This window comes from Anopheles gambiae, chromosome 2, assembly GCF_943734735.2.
Source record: "Anopheles gambiae chromosome 2, idAnoGambNW_F1_1, whole genome shotgun sequence".
NCBI classification, from domain to species: domain Eukaryota; kingdom Metazoa; phylum Arthropoda; class Insecta; order Diptera; family Culicidae; genus Anopheles; species Anopheles gambiae.
Window position 1 is genome coordinate 23,979,116 of NC_064601.1, and position 14,286 is coordinate 23,993,401.

The following is a 14,286-nucleotide window of genomic DNA, read 5'->3' on the forward strand; positions in this document are numbered from 1 at the left end:
GCGAGTGACGTACGCCGCGCGACGAAAACGACTTTTCGCCATAGCTTGCTTAGCTGCAAATACGATTTGCAAGTTTCATTTCGCACACAAACCACAGCAAGAGCACGAACGGTTCGTGTTTGCGGCACAAAGTGAAGGCACAAAGCAAAAACTGTCCTGCGACCCCGGGGGCTGTACTGCAACCGTCCAAATCGATTTACCGTTACCGTGGGGTTGCAGTTTTTTGTTTTGTTTTTTCTTCTCTGCAAGCCTGATTGCATCCCCCATGCAAACCTACCCGACTCCCCCTCCCCCCCTCGTTCCCCTATTTTCCCCCACACAGGGTCAACCGGGCGAACTGTGTGTGTATGTGTCCTCATTTGTGTGTGCGTGTGTGTTCTAGCCATCTTTTTCGCGTGGCGCACATGACGACAAAATGCATTTGCATTTTGCGATGCGAAGGTTTTTCATTCGCCACATTTGGCCACATATGTTTGTGTGCATTACGCTGATGATGGTATTATGACGATGATGCACACGCACGCCCCGCCAGAGTCCCCAGAAAGGCGAAGAAATGTGCCATACCCCTTTTGTCTGGGACAGGGCAGGGTTGAGACGGGCTGGGCGGTACATTCTCCACCAAAGTTCAATGTCAGCCGAGCTAGGTGGATGGAGCTGAAGGTGGATGGGCGCGGTGAGCTGGTGAGGAAACTTGCAAGCGATGCACAAAATTTAGCTGAACCGGAAAACTCGACGCTTTCGCTATTGCGATGTGTTGGGTGGTACCGTGGAGTCACCCGGGTTGCAACCCGGGTCCGGCACGTTTTGTTTGCCACCTGACGACCGGGCTGCAGGGATTAGGCGTGTGGGTGTGCCAGGGAGCCAGGGAAAGGTGTTACGTTTCCGGTAGCGGTTCGTTTGTTTGTTATGAATGACGGTGGAAAGACAGACAGAGGGTCCCTCGCTCCCTCTAACCGGCTTGTGTACCCGGTCAATGGCGCCCTGGTATCCTGGTGCTCCCTCCCCGCCAACCCATCTAACCGTGTGGTGTGTGAACGCTGCGGATTCGGGCGTGTCGTGTTTTGTCGCGTTGCAATACCCAAACTTGACCCTGTAACCCAGCACCAGCGGCACGGCAGCGTTGGCCGTGATGTTGGTGGTCAGCCATGCGATGCATTTGCGAAAGCGAACAACACTTTGACCTACCTGCAGACTCGAGTGCAAGAGATTCAGAATTGCAATACGAAATACCCGCCCTTGGATTGAGAGTGTTTCCGGCAGATTTTAGACATTTTCATATTTCATTGCAGTTTCAGGAACCTTTGTGAATTTGAAATCTTGAATTTTCAGCCAATGGTTGGCATCAAAAATCTTCAATTTCTCAATATACAGAGTCTCCCACACAATGTGTTAAAGTTCTCAATATTTTCTATACCCTACAACACTGTCATGCGATTTCCAATTTTTCCTTCCCAGCATCTCCATTTTACCAACGTATACACACACACACACCTACTTACTGGACTCGATCCGGTTTCGATCGGCCACATCATGACCTGGGCTTACAAGAAGCGACGATCGGCTCGGCCGGAGAATAAATATTCCGCAAACCGTGCGTCCTGCAGCAGCAAAAAAAAAACAGCAATAACACACATACACACACAGACATAGTACACATAACCGGTTCTTGTTGCTTGAGCAAACGCCGGGAACGGAAGATGGTAAGCGACGGTGTCGCCGTTCAGCCGCTGTCTCTCCCGAAATGCAAAGAAGGCCAAAGCAAAAGCGAAATTCTTTCCACCTCGCTCAACAAAACATTGGCAACAGCGCGCCCGAAGAACAAATCCGGCCATAGTGGCCAGCTAGTGTGTGCCTGGTTTGGGGCGAGTGAGTTGTTGTGCTTCTTTCCGTTCCTGCGCCTACATCAATTCAGGCTTCTTCTCCTGCACACACGCGCACGCACGCGTTGTCTTTTTTGTTGTGCGAAATTGTTAACCAGCCGGAATTCTCATTCCCGCACCCGGACGGGAGACCATTCCATTCCGCTGGTGCTGGTGGCTGTATGTGTATCGTCCGCGTTGGAGAGATCTTTGCACGCAGCGGCTGCTCGGCTGCCGGGCACGATATCGGAAACGGTTTCGTGTAATGTGTGTGGTTTAGCTGTTTATTTTAGCGTTCTTTGGCTCCACTACCGCCCCTACAGAGACGCGCTGCTAGCTTCAAACATTCGCACCAACACCACACACACACACACACCCACCGACTCCGATTCCTTCGGCCCGTACCGTTCGGCGGCGATCTCCTCGATGATACTCACACACAATGACGCGGTTTTTAACTTCTGGTGCGTTTTTGTTCGTAGTGCTGACGGCGGGAGTGCTTGGATTCTAATGTTTATTTATACCATCCACACACATAGACACATCCTACACTGACTCAGTTTCCCTCTAGAGATACAAATCTACCGTGCCGTGTACCTTTACTCTCTGTACCGCGTTTCAGTTTCTATTTCTATTGCACTCCTTGGTGCGCTTGGTTGCTGGGATTCATTTTCAAGTTTTGGAGTCGTCACTATTGTTCTTGATGCACAATTTGCTTCACCCACTGCGAACAGGCAGCGGCGAATCATGTTTTCTTCTGCGTTTGTTTGCTTCACCCGCGCGATTGTTTCTACTTCAGTATTCTTAGTAGGCCTGCACTCTAACCTTGCTCTGCATACGTGAAGAGACAGTTGGACATACCGATGTAGTATTGTGTGCAGTTAAACTGTATGGCAACCAGGTACTCTCATAGCCTGTTATGACCAAATTTGAATTCAGTAAAACGCCGTTTATCCGGGCTCATCGGGTGCCTCGACCTTGTCCGGTTACTCAAATAACACGGATAATCGGTCCACATTTTTAATCGGACTACATTTTTAACAAAAATTATTTATGGAATCTTTGTTATATTTTGATGAAACCTAGCCAGATTTTATTACCTTCATGAATGATTAATGAAAAAAAAAATTAAATCTGCCATGAATTTTAGTGTTTTTTGTTATGACAATGTACTATGAAAATGATAAATGATTTTTTTTTTTCAGATTCTCCTCAGCACGCAATGTCGCCTTTGTATTGACCTGTCGTTTCTCAACAACATGGATATGCGGACAGACGGATAAAAGGCGTCCCATTATACATTAATATTTTCCTCTATAGGTGGCCAATATAATATGTATAAGGTTGGCGATTCTAAATAAAACGATACGATTCTATAAAAATTCATTTCTAATTCAAATATATAAATTCGATTGTGTCCCAATAATTCACACAAATATATATTGAACAGTAGCGCCATCTCCACAGAGACTTGCTTACTAATGGTGACTTCTTACTTACTAACGCGACTTAAAGTGTCAGACCTCCTTTTTTTGTAATTTATCTTCAACTCTACAGATTCACTGTGTGTTATCCACTTCTCATATATTTTGTGTTGATTTTAAAACGTATGGAATGATTTAATAACCTAGCTGTTCTTTCGTGTGGGATTCTTTTGTAACGCCACGTCAGTGTTTTAGTTTTTGCAATCAGTTGCATAAGATGTAAAAAATGTGGAGCTCATGAAATGCCATTTGTAATTTTACTGTCGAAAAAAAGTTATTAAAACTAGAATAAATAGAATTAAAATTTAAAATTTAATTCGTTACACCTACGGAAGCTTGGAAAGCAGATGATTTAATTATTTTTTTTAATTTTTTCCATTATTTTTCACTTGATGCAATCACGAAATATTCCCTATGAATAGTGCTTTAATAGTGACTAGCGTATAATAATCTCTGATTTATTAATACACCAATTAATACATAAGTCGTTCAATAATTTTAAAATCCAAAAGGTAATCAATGTATATTATCAACACCAAACACTAAATTCTTACTTTATGTACATTTGCATCATAAAAGAAGCGCCCACAGTCTGGAAAGCGTAGCAGCGATCGTAGAATCTGGGGAGCATTACAGAAAAAAATTGTTAATGTTTAAAAAGGCAGTAAAAAATGTCTAACCCATTAGCATTTTGTAAAAAAAAAAAAAAGTAAATATAGATGTTATAGAGCAGCATCCCAAACACACTCATGCACGGTTTCCGTCGGGAAATAAGTTTCCTTTTTAAACAACAGTTTGCCACGGTGCTTGGAAATGATTCAAATCTCATCCTCCACCGTAAGACACACACCTAAACATCCCCTCCCCGGGTCCTGCACCTGCAATTGTGGGACCACGTGGGGTTTAAATTGTAAACTTTGTACAGCAAACAACAAACAACAAACACATACATTTAGTAGTAGTAACCACTGGCCCCGACCAGAACGCTCCCCATCGTCGGTAATATCTGATAAACAGACCGGGGCAGCAAACCCAGACCGGGTGGTGTGTTAATTATTTTCTTTATCGAACGGCCCCCGAAACGGTCCCGAACAAATGGGCGTTCTGGCTTTCGGAACGATTTGCGAACGAAATGAAACAAACGTGTTTGACCCTCAACAACGGTATGGGTATGGTGGTTTTGTGCGTGAGTTTAGATAATAAATTTGCTATTAAATAGCGCTCTTCGCCAGCAACTCCCCGACGGCTCTTTTGCTTCTGGAATGAGATACTTTAGGATATAAATGGAAGATGGGGGAGTTTTTTTTTCTTTAAATATATGAATAATGATACAATTTAGCGCACCCAGTTTACTTAGCGCTATCATAAAACGCATGCACGAGCGTACTACTGCTCTGCGCTGCTTTTGAACTTCATCGACATTTCCTTCATCAGTAGCGCGGACACGTAGCATTTCTCATTTCCGGTGACAACTTCAAACCGGAATCAGACAGAAACATTAAATTCGTTTCTGACACTGAATGTTTACGTGTGCGTGTGTGTGTATGTGGTTGTCGGTGGTAGAATTCGGCGTACGCTCGCAAGTCATCTGGCGTCACGTTTCTACGATGCGCAAACCGAGCGAACACGCCAGCAACGCCCGAAAGCGGAGAAGGTAGTCGAAGGTTTTCAGGTTATTGTGGTCTCAGGCGAGTGTGCGCGACTCTGTATGGTGCGAGAAGAACCAGCTGTGTGTGCCATTTACACAGGCCATAGCACCACCGGGGGAGGAAACGGAAGGGAGTTCGTGGAGGGGATGGGGGGTCGGGTAGTCGATGCACGATGCTCCAAAGAACAGACTTCACATAGCGTTTCGTACGCGCGCTATGTGAAGAGATGCAAGCCGGGATCAAAGTAACCACAGATGGAAGAGAAGTAGTACAAGGAAGAGATGGAAACCGTCAACGCCGCCACCGCCTTTCCGGATGATGGTGCATCCCGAGCTGCTGCCGGGGCTGGATGGTATTCTTCTTCTTCTTCTTCGTCTTGCTTCGCTTTCGCTAACGATCGCCGACACTGGACTTGGCCTCCTCTCGCACAGGGTTAGCGCACTGGGTTGCGTTGTTTTCCCGTTTTCTGTTACAACGTGTCTGCCGTGTGCTGCGCCGATGGTGATGATGCTGCCGACGGCCGTGCCTGTGCTCCAATTACTTTTACTCTTCCCACCGCTACTACCGCTAGCTGCAGAGGGCTAGCAGCACTGCAATATGCGTCGACTACCCACTGCTGCTTCTACTTCCTCGGTGCCTCTTGGCCGTTTGTTTTTTGTGTTTGGTTGGTGCGACGTTCAACGAACATTTCGTCGTTTATTTTTGGCATCACGATTTTTGCGGCTTTGTCATCGCCATTGGCTGCTCTCAGCTTGGTTCTAGCAATTCTCTCTTTCTCTTTCCTTTTTTGTATCTCTTTCTTTTTCCGTAGATCTTTCACCATCTGCTGTGACGTGTTGTTCTATTTCTTTCATGTTCCCTCTTCGCCCCCCGGTTCCCTTTCTCGGCCGTTGGGGTTTCTTACTTCCTCAACACGTCTTGGACTTATTTTTATCCTGGGAGCTTCATTCGAAACCCACACACTAAAGCAGTGTGCACGCGTTCTCGGCTGTTGATGTTGTATGTTTAGCTCAGCTTTTGAGGCGTGCTACTCGCATAATGGAGTTTTCATACGCATACGCGAGAGGTATCTTCTATACGATGTTTTCCCGATTGCTGCTGTTACTGTTTGAGAAAAGTAGAAATGTTGTGAATTCCAATCGCAGCGAAGGTGGGTTGGAACGCTGTTTTGCTTAAGCAGCACGATTGTTTATGCGAGAAATTCTTTACGTTTTGATTAGTAATGGTCAAGAATTCAGGTTTATTTTTGGTGGGCATACCTTATAGAATAGAATTACCTTAAAAATAGAATTTATACTTTAATTATTGTATATTTTGTGTTGGCAATGTCTTAATTTGATTTATTGATTAGTAAAACCTTTTAAAATTATGAAATATATATTTTTAATCGGATTAAAATTATGTTTTCATTCAACATCAAAATTACACCATTTAACCGTCAATTTGAAACGCGCACGATAAAAACGTTCAGCTGCGTGCAGCGCCCTCTACTCACCACTTGCGCCGGCCCAAACAACAACTCACCACCTTTACGTGGTGTAGCTCCGCCTTAATTGTTTTGATTGTCACATTATGACAGCGACCAGAGAAGGAAGAAAAAAAAAAGTGTTGCACTCTCTGTTGTTGTTTTCTTTGCCGAGAAAGTGGTCACGGTGGTGCTTGTGAGCGTGTGTGCACACGAATGGTTTGCTCGCCCGTAATTCTGTAAGCCTTCCCCCCAAAGGCGACACCATCTACCAAACGCCCGTTCCGCCGGAAGTGTCCTTTTCGCCCGGCCTTTATCCTTCCCTCGACGGGAGGGGGGCGGACGCGAAGTGAAGCAAGACGACCACAGCTCTCTCTCAGCTGGGCTGTGAAAACTTGCCCCATTCCACATCCTCAACGTATGTGTGTGTGTGTGTGTGTGTGCGGCTCTCGGGAAAACGCGTGAAAAACAGTGGAAAACTAGTCATGAGTGAGGATGGGACAGCGACCACCAGCACCGATCAGACGGCCGAAACGATGAGCAGCAAGGAGAAGCGCAAGCTCAAAGTGATCATAGTGGGCGCCGGGATGGCAGGCCTGTCGTCCGCGAACCACCTGGCAAAGAACGGTTGCACGGATTTTCTCATCCTCGAAGGGCGCAACCGTGTCGGCGGTCGCATCGTGTCGATCGATATGGGATCGCAAAAGGTGAGCATGAAGATGCGGCGGCCTCCCACCATAAACACATCCGCCAGAGAAAGACACGGGATGTGGGGTAGGGGGTTGATGAGTGTGTTGTTGGTGTTTGTTGCATTTTCCCGTCCCGGCCTACTTATGTAAGTCGGGGCCCTGGGGGCTCCCGGTGTATCGATTATTTATCAAATGCACCTTTCGGTAGGGGATGTGACGATGGTTCGGAACGTTGCGCGGATTAGATTGCAATATCAGTTTGATGCCTTTTTCTCTCTCTCTTTCTTTGTTGAAATTTGGCGATAACGATTCCGTGCAGTTGTCGCTGTGCAAGAGATAAAAAGGGTGCAAATAATCGGTCGAAAATGCTAAAGGGTACACATAATAATAAAGAAACAATACAATATATCGATAACTCTTGCCTTCCCGTCGACAGATCGAGCTCGGTGCGAACTGGATCCACGGTGTCCTTGGCAACCCAATGTTCGAGCTAGCGATGCAGCACGGGCTGATCAGCATCATCAACATACCGAAGCCGCACAAGGTGGTGGCCGCGACGGAGGACGGCAAGCAGGTGCCGTTCCAGATACTGCAGGAAATCTACGAAGCGTACGTGTGCTTTCTGCGGCGCTGCGAGGAGTACTTCCTGTGCCAGTACCTGCCCCCGCCCGACATACACAGCGTCGGCGAGCACATCAACCTGGAGGTGGAGCTGTACCTGGACGGGGTCGACTGTGCGAAGGAGAAGCACCTGCGCAAGCTCATCTTCGACTGTCTGCTGAAGCGCGAAACGTGCATCACCGGGTGCCACAGCATGGACGAGATCGATCTGCTCGAGCTGGGCAGCTACACGGAGCTGCAGGGCGGCAACATCGTGCTGCCGTCCGGGTACAGCTCCATCCTGAAGCCGCTGTGTGACAATCTGCCAAACGAAAACATCGTCCTGTCGTGCCCGGTGCGGCGCATCCACTGGAAGCGGAAAGCGACCCGGCGTGCCGGCGGTGCGGCTACCGCCGCCGCGGCCGACACGATCCTGGAGGAGGATGAAGAGGAGCAGGACGATGGCAACGAGTCGGACGATTCGGATCGAACCGTCACGGAGGTGCCGGTGGGGGCAGGCGGTGCTGAGCCGACGCAGGAAGAGCGCCGGGTGGGCGAGGAGGCGGCCAGGCGCATCAAAAGCTCCACCGCCAACGTGGTGGTGGAGTGCGAGAATGGAGCCATTTACGAGGCGGACCATGTGATTTGCACCCTGCCGCTGGGGGTGCTGAAGGAGCAGGCGGAAACGTTGTTCGTGCCGGCGCTGCCCCAGTACAAGGTGGAATCGATCGACAGCTTACTGTTCGGCACGGTGGACAAGATATTTCTCGAGTACGATCGGCCCTTCCTGAACGCGACCATCAGCGAAATTATGCTACTGTGGGAGCAGCAGCAGCAGCAGGAGGATGATGGGGAAGGGCAAGAGCGGGACGGACAGTGGCTGAAGGACAACTGGTACAAAAAGATCTGCTCCTTCTCGAAGGTTTCCGACACGCTGCTGCTCGGCTGGATATCGGGCCGGGAGGCGGAATACATGGAGACGCTCTCGCACGAGATCGTGGCCGAACGGTGTACGGACATTTTGCGCCAGTTTCTGAAGGACCCGTTCGTGCCGAAACCGAAACGCTGCGTGTGTACCAGCTGGCGCAAGCAACCGTTTAGTCGGGGCTCGTACACGGCCATTGCCGTCGGTGCGTCGCAGGACGATATCGACAACATTGCCCAGCCGCTCTACTCCAGCCCTCATCAATCGAAGGTTGTGGCGGGATCGGGAACTCTCGGTGCTTCGGTGTTTAATGTTTCTCCTTTCCCCTTTCCCTTTCAGCCCTCGGTAATGTTCGCCGGTGAGCATACGCACGCGAACTTCTACTCGACGGTGCACGGTGCCTACCTGAGCGGTCGAACGGCGGCCCAGATCCTGCTGACGCCCGACTCTCCGCAGGAGATTGTGATGGAATCGGACAGTAGCGATCTTAGCTCGTGGATTCAGGGCATTGCGCTCGATTAGTCGGTGGCCAGTGTGGTGCACATTTCCCCCACCGGAAAGTAGCTTATGCTTCACTTCCTTTATCCTACTCTCCCTGTCCTGTCCTATGTTTTCAACTCCCCTGTCTTCCTCGTTTCGATGCAATGTCGCGAGGCTAGGCGTTCGTTTTTATTTTTACCTTTTCTGACGTGTACCAAGTGACTGAAAACTGCTTACGATAAACACAGTGAACAGTGGTGGCTAATTGCAGCAACGCGACAAAGAAAAAGGCACACACAAACTCCTAATAGCTTCGTAGCATTACGATTAAGATATACGAGTGTTAGGGTGCGCGTAACGATAAAACGAAAAACTTACCAAAAAAAAAGGGAAAACAATTAGACAGGAGAATAAGGTCGCTGCTCGGTTTAGTTTGTACGTTAACTTATTAGTTTATTAAGCCAAAGTGTAGGTGTGTTGGTTTGTGAGGACGATAACACGATCATGACAATTCTCATGCGCCTTGTGGGTTGTAAAAAACGGCCAAACCACGTACATTTGCGCACACTTACTTAATGTCAGGGGGACCTCCAGAGAGGGGGTACTGCTTTCTGCTGTGTTCAAAACGCTGCACAAAAGGTGAATTTGACGCTCGATGTATTTGGGTACAACAAGCGAACATAAGTGATAAGTGGAAGTATTGTACCGAGGGCCGATTGGGGGAGGCAATCGCTTTGCAAAACAAAAAACAAAAAAACAATGTCCCTCTTAAAGATGGCACATATACCTTACACGTGTCTAGTATTTCTTCTGTAAGCGAGCAAACAAGGCAGACGCTTAGCTTCTGCGGGTGTTAGGTAATGTTAGGTAATGTTAGTTTCTTTCCTTTGTCCTACGTTTTGTGTTATCACTGAATTCTAGTCTTCGGAAGTGAAGATTCGCTTCAGCAATAGTTTAGTTAGTGCTTTTTTTCCATTCGTTGATAGTGCGTTTTGCTCCCTCACTACCCCTCTGAAGGCATTTGCGACACGCGCGCGCCCCCGCAATCAGTTAACCAGATTAGGAGAATAATTTTATGCCAAGCTTTTTCGTTACCCCGCGCACACACTCGCGGCTAAATGGCCCACAAAGAGGCCCCGCACACTCACTTCGTTCGAAGACAGAAGCGTGTGTGTGTGCGTGTGTGTGCATTTTCCCCCCATTTTCTTCTGGTCGCTTGTAGCAGGTATCGTTTAGTAGAAGTTGCATTTAAGTATGTAGTGCTTTTGTTTTTTTTTTGTTTTTGGTAATCCTGCTGTAAGTTATTGCGTTGTTATATAGACTATCTTAACGGATTTCGTTAGCATGAGTTTCGGTATGAGTAAGCGGGATTTTAGGAAAGAGGGCAAGAGGAAGTAGGTGAAGACAAATGTGCTGGAACATTATCGAACGTGATAGACACAAAAAGTGTAACAGAAGAAAAAAAAGTGCGCGCCGGTATGAAACGTGCTGTTCGAAGGGACAGGAAAGGGATTGTACCAAAAAATGAGAAAGAAAACAACCACACACACACATAAGTATTTTGCTAGAAACAACAAAAAAGAAACAAGTATGTTTTGCGGCGAATGATGATGAAAGAAATAAAATAAAGAATCACAAATGAACTGTTGAAAAAAAAATCAATAAATGAATTATTTCGGTTTTTTTATTTGAAAAGAACGCGTTCTACGCCTTAATTGCCACCCTGTGCGATGGTTGTGTAAATTAGTGATGGGTAAAGTTTCGTAAAAATCCGGAGTCGACTCCGATCCAACTCCGAAAATTTCGGAACCGACTTCAGAAGGTAGGACCGCCCAGCATTAACGGGAGTCGTTCGGATTCGGTCGGAGTCGGCTGGAGTCGTCTGGAGTCGTTCGGAATTGCCCGGAGTTGTCAGGAATCGGTTGGAGTCGGGCTTCGAAACAAAGGCATGTATGCGAAAACAACACAACGAATTGAAATGCCTGATCACTAGCACCTCAAGTGCCATAACTCCACTAAACGACCACTAAACGTGTTCTAAACGACTCTAGCTCTCAAACTAAAAGGAAAAAGACTTCGTTTAACAGACGGTGGTGAACGACTGTTGCATTCTAAAAATAGCAAAAAAAATCTGTTGGCGACACCTGTTGGTGGGATAGCTAGCCAGTGAAGCTTTCCTCGCTTTGAGAGCGCTCTCATTCCCTCTGCACTGTTGTATGGTTTCGCTTTGAAGTTATACGATTGTTTAAATACTAAACTCCGATGTGAACCATCAAAATTGAAGCAAGTGAAATTTGAGTAATGGTCGATGGTGTTGATATCCGCGTATCTTACCCCACACGACCAGCTCGAACTATATAGCTGATTTGAGGCTGTTGAACGAAAAATCGTTCCGATGTCCTACATTTTGTGGCTGATTTAAGAGATAAATAAGGGGTACTTTGCGGAACTATGGTGCTTTTTAACAAGCACTTGGTACTCTCATTGAAGTACTTGGGAGAGTGAAGGTGAGGATTACAAATTTGTACTTTTTAATACGAGTTTTTTTTTAGTTTGAGCGAAGGGGAATTTTTTTTTTACTGATATTTGATGCGTCAAATCAGTACATTTTGCTCAAAGAACTGTAAAATTTAAACAATCGCGTATATCGCGTATAGCGTATGTAGGGAAATACATGTACCGGACAGCTCCTGTTGACTCCGACCAATTTCGATTGACTCTGAACGACTGCGGAAGACTCCGACTCCGGTCGACTCCAGACGACTCCGGGCGTCTCAGGACTACTCCGGACGATACCGAACCACCGACAAACCGACGTGATACTGGCGTTACAAAAGTGTCCCACACGAAAGTACTGTCATTTACCACCCAAGCGCCACAGATTAAGCTTAAACGACTGGAAAATTGAATATCCATAGAAAAAAAATGAAAGCTCCACAGCTTCATTGGTTTGATCAATAGATGGCGTATTACAACTCATCATTATATTGCTATCCTTTTCTTGCAATGTGTTTCGACAAGTTTCATCTTATCATGACCAATATAGCCTTCTAACTTTCTGAGCAAAAATCTATATTACTGGTCGTGTGATCAGATACGTGGGTATCAACACCAACGACCATTACTCAAATCTCAAAATATATTTTTAAAGAATATTTAATCGAAAAAATGGGGTTGATAAATTATATGAACAAATTTAATAAATGTAAACAAAGTTTGAATCCTGGGAACCTTACGTCAAGTGACGAATTGTCAAAATGCACTAGAGTCCACCACCTGATATTTTTTAATCCACCTTGCTTGCTTCAGTGCTGGTGGTTTCCGTTGGAGTTTAGTATTTAAACAATCGTATCGCCGTTCTAGTTCTAGCGATGCATAACTTCAATACGAAACCATACAACAGTACAGAGGAAATGAGAAAGCTCTCCTGCAAGCGATGAAGCTCAACTGGTTGGGGTATCCCACCAACAGAGAGCGCCACCAGCTTTTTCGCTATTTTTAGAATGCATGAGTCGTTTGCCGTCTGCTAAACGAAGTCTTTCTATATTCCGTTTAGGTAGAGAACTTGAGTCGTTTAGAAGCCGTTTAGAGGTCGTTTAGTGGATTTGTGGCACTTGGGCAGTGAGACGATCACTTCTGTCACCGCGCGGCTACACGAGGTGAAATATACAGCGAAATGAACTATTTGACAGGCGAAATATCTGACGGATAAAGCATCACAGCAACCAGCTGATGTGCAATGTAAACAAATAACGTGCACAAAATCGTAATTAAATCCATTAAATAACTTCAATATCGAGTACTTCGTCAATTTTCAGTCAACAGTTCATAATTTCTTCTAATTAGGGAATTTTCTACTTATGAATATATTATTTTTAATAGAATTTCGAAAGCGGATGTTGTGTCTCCCCCAACCCTTTAGCTGTACCTGTCAGATATTTCACCTGTCAAATAGTTCATTTCGCTGTATATTTCACCTCATGTAGCCGCGCGGTCAAAGTAAGCTCTGTTCACTGCTGCTTCGATGTAAACAACTTTTTAATATACAAATTGCGAAGGAAGTGTGAGGCACGATTTTGTGAGAATTATTGGACAAAACACCCAGGAAAATCATTTTATAAGTTTCCAAATCAATGCAAAAGATGTGAGAAGTACATGAAACAATAAGCATTGAAATTTGCGAAGAAAAACACCCAAGTAGCACAATCCTGTTAAGAAACCGTTAAAAGTATGCCTAAAAGTATTACTTTTAGCTTTCCATACAGCAGTAATTTCGGGGCTTAAAACACTGCGTAACGCATTCCTGGCTTCGTCAATGTTTCGTTAAAATTTAAAATTTAGCCGGTATTTTCAACGAAAAAGATCAAAATTAACGAAAATATCGACAGGGATGGCTGTATTGCTGTTTCTCTTTCTATACGAATTTTCTAGATCTTCGTTAAGTTACAACAATGGGTGTTATTATTTCATGCATAAATGCAACACGAATGCTTTTATTCGACATTTAATCATTTTGCCACTGCATATTATTGTCACTGTATCACATAAGTTTCATTCATTCCATGGGTTTCTTCCATCAATTTAGCATGGAGGTTAGCTGCAGCCGTGGACGGAAAACATGATGTCCAAACGCTATCCGAATAGAAAATGCTGCGAAATATAAAACTTATGTAGCTCATGTGTAGAGATTGGTAATATCGATACACTGACCTGTTGTAAAAGCATGATGATACACAAATTAAACGATAGCTGATAGAAATTGTCGCAGACGCTTGGTTTTGTTGTCATCTACACACAATACACACGAAGCTTGACGAACTTTTTGACATAAGAAATGGAGGCGCCATGTACGTGACCATATACAGTATGTCTCAAAAATTATCATCATCAAGAATATATTATTTTGTACAAAAAATATTTTTTTATAAACATTTATCTCATTAGCATATCCTTCATCAAACTCATTGCATATAATATTAAAAATTTTGAAACATTATTTTTTATTATTTTTTTTTATTAGCACCGTAGATTCAAGTCAAGGAAAAAAAGAAAAACATATTGTACGTACCGTTTAACAAACAAATATATTGTTGTGAAAATAAATGCGCATTATTACATAAATAAGAATAAAAAAA

At 45.2% G+C, this 14,286-nt stretch overlaps 1 protein-coding gene across 1 annotated transcript; it reads left to right on the forward strand.

Moving 5' to 3' along the window:
- The first annotated feature begins 6,559 nt into the window (after positions 1–6,559).
- On the forward strand, positions 6,560–10,821 carry LOC1273350 (peroxisomal N(1)-acetyl-spermine/spermidine oxidase). The gene is made up of 3 exons (XM_312316.5): positions 6,560–7,164; positions 7,583–8,941; positions 9,011–10,821. The coding sequence occupies exons 1-3, from the start codon at positions 6,943–6,945 to the stop codon at positions 9,191–9,193; spliced, it is 1,764 nt and encodes a 587-aa protein (XP_312316.4). The 5' UTR covers positions 6,560–6,942; the 3' UTR covers positions 9,194–10,821.
- The last annotated feature ends 3,465 nt before the right edge of the window (positions 10,822–14,286 follow it).